The sequence below is a fragment of the Bombina bombina genome, chromosome 9, assembly GCF_027579735.1.
Source record: "Bombina bombina isolate aBomBom1 chromosome 9, aBomBom1.pri, whole genome shotgun sequence".
In the NCBI taxonomy this organism is placed as follows: Eukaryota; Metazoa; Chordata; class Amphibia; order Anura; family Bombinatoridae; genus Bombina; species Bombina bombina.
This window is the reverse complement of record NC_069507.1, coordinates 109,026,965-109,038,825: the sequence shown is the minus strand read 5'-3', so window position 1 is coordinate 109,038,825 and position 11,861 is coordinate 109,026,965. Positions and strand designations below refer to the sequence as shown.

General features: G+C 37.6%; 1 protein-coding gene across 1 annotated transcript in view; it reads left to right on the top strand.

Moving 5' to 3' along the window:
* The first annotated feature begins 6,191 nt into the window (after nucleotides 1-6,191).
* The window catches only part of SLC35G1 (solute carrier family 35 member G1), a 66,459-nt gene continuing 60,789 nt past the window's right edge, over nucleotides 6,192-11,861 (top strand). The window contains exon 1 of the mRNA XM_053691690.1: nucleotides 6,192-6,519. Within this exon, the coding sequence (XP_053547665.1) occupies nucleotides 6,234-6,519 (286 nt within the window). The 5' untranslated portion in view covers nucleotides 6,192-6,233. The remainder of the gene's footprint in view (nucleotides 6,520-11,861) is intronic.

The window sequence follows — 11,861 nt, the reverse complement described above, 5'->3', positions numbered from 1 at the left end:
CTGCAATGATTCTAATAAAAATTCTAATAATAAGTGCTATATGCAAATACAGGAGTCTGAATTTATATCGTGTGATCACCTTAGACTGATGACTGGCTGAAATTAATTGTATTACTGTGAAAGAGTGAAATGAAATATTCAATTGATACTAAGCGTTGTTAATAACACCAATTTTTAATAAAAACTAGACAAATTCAATAATGATTGAGCGAATATGGGCTAAAAATTATAAAATCAATATCAGCTATTATATATTACAAATAAAAAGGAAGTGAATTATGACACCAGTGTCTTATATACACTCTATATAAAATGTAGCAGCTTGAAAAATTATGTTAAAGGGTATATAAACTTTCTAGCAATTGTGAATAAAATTGTTACTGAAAAGATACAAATTTTTAAAACCATAAATGGAGACTATGTCTCAAAAATGTCTTAAATCTGTGCTGTGCCACAGACTGGCTGGACTCTCCAATCAATGTTCAAATGCACAGATCGATCCCAAGTGATCTTCTCACAAATATTTCAGTCATATGCATTCTATATGTGACTTGGATGTACGTTGGTTGTATTCACCTATATACGGTCTTGCAGTTTAAATTGTATATCGTGTACACTTCAAAGTTACTGTGGTTCGTTGGTGGTTTGTACTCACTTTTCTTCGGCTTTCCAGCCTGTTGTTACTCACTGTATATTTTCGGCGTCTTTGCCCGACTTGTATGTTTGCTCTATCCAAGCTGTCACTGATTCTGATCCAATCAGGAACGTTGAGAGTGCGCGCACTAATTCAAATTCTGAAGACTGTTAGTATCTTCTGCTTTGTACTCCTACCGCTGCAGTTCGTGCCAATGTTAGCACCTTGAAAGAAAGGGTTATGGGAGTCAATGTTCCAGTTATTTTAGGTATATTCTCCTACCGCTTCAGTTTGTACACTATAACGCAGTAGCCTGGAAGAAAGTGAGTACCTGAAACTGCAGAAAACAGACTACACACACACACAAACATTTGTTTATACATATACACACATTCATTATAAATGTATGCAACAGGCTTAGTCATTATCTCTCAAAAAGTTTAAGTTTATGCTTGTTAAGGGACACTAAAATTACATTTTCATGATTCAGAAAGAGTATGTCGTTTTTCAGTTTACTTCTTTTAACACATTTTTCCACAATCTTTTTATATGCACACTTTCTGAAGCCCCAGTTCCTACATGTGCACAAGTTCTCAGTGTATATCTATAAAAGCCTGTGATTGGCTGATGGCTGTCACATGTTTATGCTTGTTAAGGGACACTAAAGTCAAAATTAAACTTTCATGATTCAGAAACAGTATGTAGTTTTTCAGTTTACTTCTTTTATCACTTTTTTCCACAATCTTTTTATATGTACACTTTCTGAAGCCCCAGTTCCTACATGTGCACAAGTTCTCAGTGTATATCTATAAAAGCCTGTGATTGGCTGATGGCTGTCACATGTTACAGGGAGCCAGTAAATGGGGATAAAAATTAAGTCTTATTTATGATGAACTTGTTAATTATGCGACTCTGCCGTATTTAATTGCCCTTTAATGTTTGGCTCACTGTAGCGCTGCGGAATCTGTTGGCGCTCTACAAATAACCGATAATAATAATAACTGATCTTTGTTCTGGCATTTCACATTATTCCAAACTCTGGATAGAATTAATTTTCAGGGGATTAGTATTTGGTTGCTCAAATAATGCAATATCATCTTTTAAATTCAATATATACTGTAAGTTGTCATTGGAGCTATTTCTGTGGGGGGTTTTACACTGATAGAAATGTGCTGAAGTATGGGGTTTCACTCTTTGTTCATCTCAATTTGATGCAGTTTTGAGACCTTCTTTTTTGTTCCTTCCAATAATAGTTAATTACCAAAAGTTTAATACAAAGATTGTTGTTATTTTAATTTGTATGAAAGACAAGGAGACTTATCTACAAAAACGTGATGCAGTCAAACCCTTTAAATTAACTTTAGAGTAAACCCTAATATGCACATTAGCAGAAAGGTTACTGCCATGTCTGTATAGAGTTTTTAAAATTTTGAACACCAAAAATAAGTTTAGTGTCATATTTTTCTAAGGGCTGTAGTGTTCTTCCAAGATTAATTTTTTTTTTAAAAAAAAAAGATTTTTTATTGAAGTTTCAAAAGGTACAAAGAGTATAAATACAACATCTGCCCAATCATAATAGTAACACAAGAATACAGCACCAAGGTTGTGACACCTAGTATATCTGTTAGGCTAGTGAAGAAATAGCTGGCCTATATATCAAGTTAAGTCATACAATTTAAGGGCTCAGAGAAAAGATGTTGTGTCAAGGGAGGTGTCAGATATATGGTTGGGCAAACTGAAAGGGAACTTCATTTTATATTTTATATTTTGATAATAATATTCTGATCTCCACATCTCTAGGGTGTATAAGATGAGTGTTTCTGTGATAATGTGGGGAGTTAGCTTTTAATTTGACCACGAGTAGGTCATAGAACAGTGGAAGAGGAATTACAGTGGACAAGAGCCACTCGAATATTGGGAGGGGGGAGGGAAAGGGGAGGAGAAAGCATGGGGGGCGGAGCTCATTCTAGTAAGACTGCAGTATGGTTTAGTACGGATACCTATAAAACTAGCAGATATACAGTATCAACAAGTGTGGGATCCCAAGGTCTTGAAGCAGGAGGTTCAAACACAGTAGAGTTCTGATGAGAAATAAACACTATAACAGGCTATGTAGCTAGAAAAAGAGGTCATTACAGAATATATAAGCAACGGTATATCCCCATACATACTGTCAGTCAGTTACTACACCTGCTCTCGAAAGCAATATAGTTAAATTATCTCTTAAGTTATGACTGAACATATGTCCAACGCCTCGCGCTTAAAATCTACATGTTTGTAGTGAATTAATAAAATAAAAAAAAAAAATAAAAAAAAAAAAAAATAGAAGTGTATATGTCGGACCGTGCCTTCCCAGTTGACACAGCCCAACCACACCCATTAAAATATGTGTATAAAACTCAACTGTAGACTGAAAGCGCGTCTCTGAGATGAAGAGTCATCTTAAAGTTATCCTAAACTCATATTAGTAAAGAGATATATCCAGGAAACAGCTATTAAGAGTGGCGCTGCGTTATAATCTGGTGAACAGTATATGTCAGTATGAGATACTTAAGATAGGTAGTAATAACCTGTAGAGTTCAGCTAGTAATGGTCCTCTGATATAAGGAATGAACTAATGTTGTTTTGCTGGCTGCATAGTTTAACTGTATTAGGATTCACTCAGCTGATTTTATTATTATGTGTGATAAACCTAAGTGACTTAACCCTGAGGGGGGCAGGAATGAAAGAGAAAGGAACATAAGTATGGATAGAACAAGACACTCCAACTTACTTGTATAAACGTATGGGAGGGCACATCAATGTCTAACAACAACATTCTCCCAACTTAACTCAGTATAATAGAAAATTCAAAATACACTGTGTAGCTTACAGAGAGATACATTTCTCCGCAGCAAGGTTGTGATAGCGCTATGAGCTGTGTGCTAAATGATAGGAAGTGGTGTCACTGCCTGTAAGCAAGATCAATATTTTATACAGTGCGTCACAAGAAAAAATGGAGGAACGTAAAACATAACAACAAGCCTCTCATAGGGATAACAGATATTCAGTGTCCAGTGTCCTTTTCATTTTTAAAAAGTAAATTAATGAGATCTGATATATGAACAAATGCAGGATAAAGCGTATTACAGTTGTGTAAAGTATGAAAAGGACACTCCAATATACCATAAAACATGAACAGTGGTAACAAATAAACTGCCAATTACTAATCACATATTAAATAACATTTTTAACAAAAAAGGGCCTTGTATGGAAAATATTGACTACTAGTATTCAGGGATTAAGACCAGTGTCAAAAGCATTGAATGACATACAGCATAAGAAATTGTGATATATAGGCAAAACACATAAACCGGGTTCCAATATAACTGTTAGTGTAGAGTATCCATCAGAGGGAACCACTGTCAGTGCACATTAAAATAGCAGATAGAGAGTTAAGTGTCCCCAAGTCACATCAAAATATCAAGCTGGTAGATTATCAGTGCGATGTGGGGAGCTGGATGTGACACTGGGACATTACCCACTTCCCCATAGATATGTGGACAGGAACTGAAAAATATGATATGGAAGTTCTATCAGCCTATGTGAATTGTCCTTCTCTGGATCTAAAAACAAGCAGCTTATGACCAACTTTACATACAGTACTATACCGCCATATCAATGTCAAAGTCCAGCAATGTGTGGGGTTGATAGAAGGTCTGGAAGAGGAACTCATCGTGCAGACTTACACAGACTCTCCTGGGTAAAGCAAGTCAATCTACCCCACTCCGGTCGGTCTGCCAAGAACAATAGCGCGCCAGTTATTTCTGTGCGACCCGCTAACAGAACTTTGGGACTGGGATATAGCAGTCTTTACAATATCAGCGATTTTCAGGCCTAGCATGGGGACCGATAATGACTGCGCAGACAGTAGCTTGGGAAGGCGCGTGGAGACAGCAAATTGCCTAGTCACTTTCTGAGGTATCTGATGCCGGGTTTCTTGGCTGTACCATAGCGGGCTCTGGGAATCTCCTGCGTCACCATCTCTCTGCACCTCGTTAGAAACCGCGATCGCGGTAACAACATATAGGTCCTGACTGGAGATCTCCGATGCATCCGCTCCATGATGTGACTGAAGCACGTTAGCTTGCGGTTTGTAGGAGAGACTAAGTGCCATGGCCTTCTCAGACGAGGCAGGAGTATGTGAGTTGTTATCTGGGGGATTGCAAGGATCTCGGCGTGTGCCAAAGAATTGAGTGATATCTTTAGAGAGCTGGGCATATTGTGCGTCCATTGTTTCGCTCAATTCTAGGAGCAGCTCGAGCAGGATAGCTTCCAAGTTCTGCATGCTTGGATGAGCCGTAGAACTTTGTCGCACTTCTTCCATTCTAGTTTCTTCGATTGAGGGGGATGTAGATACCCCACTGTAGAGCCCAAGAGTTTAGCTATATAAAGCTAAGGTCAATATACAAGTTTCTGGGCTTATTTGCTCATAAATTATACTATAAAGATACTCCAGTTGCAGAGCTCTAACTTTCTGCGTCCATTCAGTTAGGCAGTTGGCTCCGCCCCCCCCCAAGATTAATTTTTTAAGGCAGAAGCAAAAGAGTAAATACCAGTCCTAAGTGCTATTAATTATACAAAACAAGTTAAATCAGTACTCTGATACTGACAGAAAAGTTTAAATCACTGCTGTTTTTGTTTCTGTGAAGTGGAAAAAAAAAACAAATCACTGCCATATGTGTTAATGACAGCCAATGTGTATTACTAGCAGCAGTAGGAGCTAAAATTATTGATTTGAGTGGATCTTGCAGAAAAGGGGGTTAAGACTCACTCTTTTTGTCACACTGGCAGCTGATGGGGTAAGATGGCTGCTTTAGGTTACTGGTAACAAAGGGGGTGAATCACTGTTTGTTTGTGTTACTGACAGTGTAATAGTATTGTTTTTGGAAGCCAAGAAGGGTAATTGGCCAATCTTTGCATGTCACAGGCAGCAGGGCCACATTTAGCATTTGCAGGGCCCTGGACTGGCAGGAAGATAAACAAATAGTGCAAGGGAACATCTGAAACGTTTCGGACTATCCCAAGTGACCATCCATAAGTGTGGATTTATTTATGCAATGCAGACCATCTATAATAGCTTACAATGTATTTTAGTTTTTACTGAGTGGTACAAAAACTGTAATATACTTTTATCTCATGCTTTATAGCCTGCAAACTATTGTAGTCGTGGCAATGTAGAAAATAAATAAAATGAACATGGAGTCTGTGCTTAAAAGCTAACAGTATTACACAATGCAGTTTGTCAGAACTTGCAAATTATTATTCGTGTAATCAAAACAATTTTAAAAGAATATTCAGTTCCTGTATATAGACACGTTTGATGCAATTAATTTCCTCTACCTGACTGCACCTATTTTCCCTGCCTCTTACAAATGATTCCCTTCTACCTATTGTCCCTAATGCTTCAGTCTCTCTGTCCCGCCTCTTTCACTGTCACTGGAAATTCTGCTCTCTCCTGCCCCTTGTGGCCGTCTCCTAGCACTGCACACCGGCTGCTTCCAGAGAAACTCTCACAATGCCCTCACTTCCCGAGTGATCGGATCATCACGGGGCCGCCATGGGTTGCGAGGATCTGGATGTTAGCGAGGAGGATACTGAGGTAGCTGGCCTGGAAGGTCGATACAGGGTCTCCTCGCAGGAGAATGCTACAGTCCTGGAGATGTGCTGGGAAGGACACAAGCAGCCCCGAGCCAGTGAGGGGAACACGGGACTCCCAGGGGACATGAAGGAACCAGGGGACACCCCGATCACCTCTGAATGTCCCCAAACAGCTGCCACCCAGAAACGCAGTTGCTGCTCTTACCTGCCCTGTGCCCACTTACGAGTGACAGATGAAAACACCGGTGAGATACAAAGGGATTTGCCTTTGGTATATACCCCTTAAATCTATTTATACTCATGATAATGTCACTTGGGGTCACCCACAAACAACCAGAATCACTCATCAGTTTACACAATGGATCTGCTTGAAACTCTTATTTTTATTCATTTTAGTCTGTATCTATTAGTACAGTTTTATGATGGATTCAGTCATTTACATGACAGCATGACTGGAATTTCCTTATAAAACTTCCATAACAGTTGTGTAACTTCTACCTTATTATTTCATTCAGCTGCAAGCTCAGATGACTGTGCTGTATATTATACAACATCATTATAGCAAGGCTTATATCATTATATCATTTTATATTTAATTTTATTATATATATTTTTATATTTTGTACATCTTTGCTGTCTTATGTACTAAACTAGCTTTTTGAGACTTAAAGGACACACAATGAACCCATTTTTTTTATTTTGTGAATCAGATAGAGCATGTAATTTTAAGCAACTTTCTAATTTACTCCTATTATCAAATTGTCTTCATTCTCTTGGTATCTTTATATGAAATGCAAGAATGTAAGTTTAGATGCCGGCCAATTTTTGGTGAACAACCTGGGTTGTTCTTGCTGATTGGTGGATAAATTCACCCACCAATAAACAAGTGCTTTCCATGGTTCTGAACCAAAAAAATAGCTTAGATGCCTTCTTTTTCAAATAAAGAAAGCAAGAAAATGAAGAAAAATTGATAATAGGAGTAAATTAGAAAGTTGCTTAAAATTGCATGGTCTATCTGAATCACAAAAGAAAAAATTTGGGTTCAGTGTCCCTTTAAAGGGACAATAAAGTCATAATTAGATATTCAAGAGTTAGACAGAACATACAATTTTAAACAACTTTCCAATTTACTTCTATTATTTAATTTGCGTCCTTCTCTTGTTATCCTTTGCTGAAGGGTTTAATCTAGGAAAGCTCAGGAGCAGCAAAGAACCTTGGTTCTAGCTGCTGATTGGTGGCTGCATATCTATACCCATTGTCATTGGCTCACCCATGTGCTCAGAAACCAGTAGTGCATTGCTGCTCTTTCAACAAATGATACCAAGAGAATGAAGTACAGTTGAAAATAGAAGTAAACTGGAAAGTTGTTTAAAATTGTATGTTCTACCTAAATCATGAGAGAAAAAAATTGGGTTTCATGTCCCTTAAAAAAAAAAAAAAAAGACAATCACAGAATTTTAGAAAGTTCCATAGGAACACAGGTTCCCAGATCAGATCTCTCTTCACAATAAACAGTAAATGAACATCTCATGAAGCACATGGTGTGCCCCCTCACACTAATATACCCAACACTGTACAGTTCCTGCCTTCTTGTGAATCACTTTTCACAAATACATATTTTATGTACATTTCCTGTGAAATCCACCATCAGGCAAATTGTTACAAAAGACAATTGGAATATAGTTTTGAAAATACTGTTTAATCTTATATGTATTTATTCACTGGCACTTTATAATGTTGATGTAGAAATTATGTTAGAATGACAAGGGGAAAGTGTTGCTTAAAAGGATACTAAACCCAATTTTATTATTTAGTGATTCAGATAGATCATGCAATTTTAAGCAATTTTTTAATTTGTTCTCTTGCTAACTGTAATTGAAAAGCAGGAATGTAAAAGCTTAGGAACTGGCCCATTTTAGGTTCAGCACCCTAGATAGCGCTTGCTTATTGGTGGCTACATTTAGCCACCAATCAGCAAGCGGTACCTAGGTGCTGAACCAAAAATGGGCCGGCTGGCTTTGCATTCCTGCTTTTCAATTAAAGATAGCAAGAGAACAAAGAAAATGTGATAATAGGAGTAAATTAAAATATTGCTTAAAATTGCCTGCTCTATCTGAATCATTAAATAAAAATATTGTGTTTGCTATCCCTTTAAAAGCATTCTGGGGTTATCACATTCTTTTGGAAACATTTATCTTATGGTTTTTCTACAAAATTCACTAATAAAGTTTGAGGTAATTTTCGTAGATAAATCATTTGATAAACTTTTTTTTTTTTACAGGATTGTGACCAATTTCATTATACTTTATGTCACACACAAATCATTAAAGGGACATGAAACCCAAAATGTTTCTTTCATGATTCAGATAAAAAATAGAATTTAAAAAAAGTTTCCAATTTTTTCTTCGTCCTCATGTTATTCTTTGATGAAGAGATATGTAGATAGGTAGCGTGCACATGTCTGCAGCACTACATGACAGCAAATAGTGCTATAACTAATATATAGCATTGTTGCAAAATTGCTGCCTTATAGTGCTGCACACTTGCACGCTCCTGAGATTACCTTTCCTGCTTTTCAACAAAGGATAACAAGAAAACAAAGAAAATGTTATAATAGAAGTACATTGGAACGTTGTTTAAAATTGTATCTAATTTATGAAATATATTATTTTGGTTTTATGTCCCTTTAATGTTAAAGAGACAGTAAACGTACAGAATAATGCTATATAATTCTGCACATTGTGCAGAATTATATAACGTTATCTTAGTGGTAACTTTACAGATTACTAGCATTGCCAGTTTTTTAGTCTAAACTTGGACTCCGCTCCAGGCTCTACTGAGCGGGTCTTGGATTTCCAAAGCGATATTCGCGGGCGTGCTGGCTAGTCACAGCACGCCTGATCACGCTATTGAACTGAATGTAGCTCGCTCCCGCTACAAGACCAGAGTAGGAACGAGCTACATTTAATCCAATAGTGCGATCGGGCGTGATGTGACTAGCCAGCACACCCGCGAATAGCGCTTTGGAAATCCAAGACCCGCTCAGTAGAGCCTGGAGCGGAGTCGAATTGTGATAATAGGAGTAAATTAAAATATTGCTTAAAATTGCCTGCTCTATCTGAATCATTAAATAAAAATATTGTGTTTGCTATCCCTTTAAAAGCATTCTGGGGTTATCACATTCTTTTGGAAACATTTATCTTATGGTTTTTCTACAAAATTCACTAATAAAGTTTGAGGTAATTTTCGTAGATAAATCATTTGATAAACTTTTTTTTTTTTACAGGATTGTGACCAATTTCATTATACTTTATGTCACACACAAATCATTAAAGGGACATGAAACCCAAAATGTTTCTTTCATGATTCAGATAAAAAATAGAATTTAAAAAAAGTTTCCAATTTTTTCTTCGTCCTCATGTTATTCTTTGATGAAGAGATATGTAGATAGGTAGCGTGCACATGTCTGCAGCACTACATGACAGCAAATAGTGCTATAACTAATATATAGCATTGTTGCAAAATTGCTGCCTTATAGTGCTGCACACTTGCACGCTCCTGAGATTACCTTTCCTGCTTTTCAACAAAGGATAACAAGAAAACAAAGAAAATGTTATAATAGAAGTACATTGGAACGTTGTTTAAAATTGTATCTAATTTATGAAATATATTATTTTGGTTTTATGTCCCTTTAATGTTAAAGAGACAGTAAACGTACAGAATAATGCTATATAATTCTGCACATTGTGCAGAATTATATAACGTTATCTTAGCGGTAACTTTACAGATTACTAGCATTGCCAGTTTTTTAGTCTAAACTTGGACTCCGCTCCAGGCTCTACTGAGCGGGTCTTGGATTTCCAAAGCGATATTCGCGGGCGTGCTGGCTAGTCACAGCACGCCTGATCACGCTATTGAACTGAATGTAGCTCGCTCCCGCTACAAGACCAGAGTAGGAACGAGCTACATTTAATCCAATAGTGCGATCGGGCGTGATGTGACTAGCCAGCACACCCGCGAATAGCGCTTTGGAAATCTAAGACCCGCTCAGTAGAGCCTGGAGCGGAGTCGAATTTTAGACTAAAAAAACCCGGCAATGCTAGTAATTTGTGAAGTTACTGCTAAGATAACGTTATATAATTCTGCACTATGTGCAGAATTATATAGCATTATTCTGTATGTTTACTGTCGCTTTAAATATATGTTACTTAATTTATGATAATATATTGCTTAATTTTTAAATAACTTTTTTTGATATTATGGGATGGGAATATCAATCATACTGAAAAATTAAGTATGTGGCACTGTGTGGGCACAAGCATATTGTTCAGGATTTGTTTCTTACAGTGTAATGTTTGAGTTCATATTGCCTGCTTATGTCATCATCTCTGTGCTGTAGGTGGTTAGCCTAGAGCTAGGGTGATTAGCATCATGATGACTTTGCATAATACAGTTCTTATGCAATATTAATGGGACCCAGATGGAGTCCACATAAAATGTCACTCAGTAAATGTTCAGTAATCCAGGTGCTATATCCTTTATGTAAATGTAATCTATTTTCACTATGTAAATGAAACCTTATAGCTGTCAGCACTGCTGAGCAACAATAGGCTGGAGGTTCCTATTCTGCTGTTCTACAAAATTACTTTTCAGTGCCCTCAGTTTGCTAACTTACGGCTAGATTTAGAGTTTTGTCTGTAAGGACCCGCGTAGCTAACGCTGGCTTTTTTTCTGGCCGCACCATAAAAATAACTCTGGTATTGAGAGTCCACATAAAGGCTGCGTTAGGCTCCAAAAAAGGAGCGTAGAGCATATTTAACGCAACTGCAACTCTCGATAACCAGAGTTGCTTACGGACGCGGCCAGCCTCAAAAACGTGCTCGTGCACGATTCCCCCATAGGAAACAATGGGGCTGTTTGAGCTGAAAAAAACCTAACACCTGCAAAAAAGCCGCGTTCAGCTCCTAACGCAGCACCATTGTTTCCTATGGGGAAACACTTCCTACGTCTGCACCTAACACTCTAACATGTACCCCGAGTCTAAACACCCCTAACCTTACACTTATTAACCCCTATTCTGCCGCCCCCGCTATTGCTGACCCCTGCATATTATTATTAACCCCTAATCTGCCGCTCCGTAAACCGCCGCTACTTACATTATCCCTATGTACCCCTAATCTGCTGCCCCTAACACCGCCGACCCCTATATTATATTTATTAACCCCTAATCTGCCCCCTCAACGTCGCCTCCACCTGCCTACACTTATTAACCCCTAATCTGCCGACCGGACCTGAGCGCTACTATAATAAAGTTGTTAACCCCTAATCCGCCTCACTAACCCTATAATAAATAGTATTAACCCCTAATCTGCCCTCCCTAACATCGCCGACACCTAACTTCAATTATTAACCCCTAATCTGCCGTCTGGAGCTCACCGCTATTCTAATAAATGTATTAACCCCTAAAGCTAAGTCTAACCCTAACACTAACACCCCCCTAAATTAAATATAATTTTAATCTAACGAAATTAATTATCTCTTATTAAATAAATTATTCCTATTTAAAGCTAAATACTTACCTGTAAAA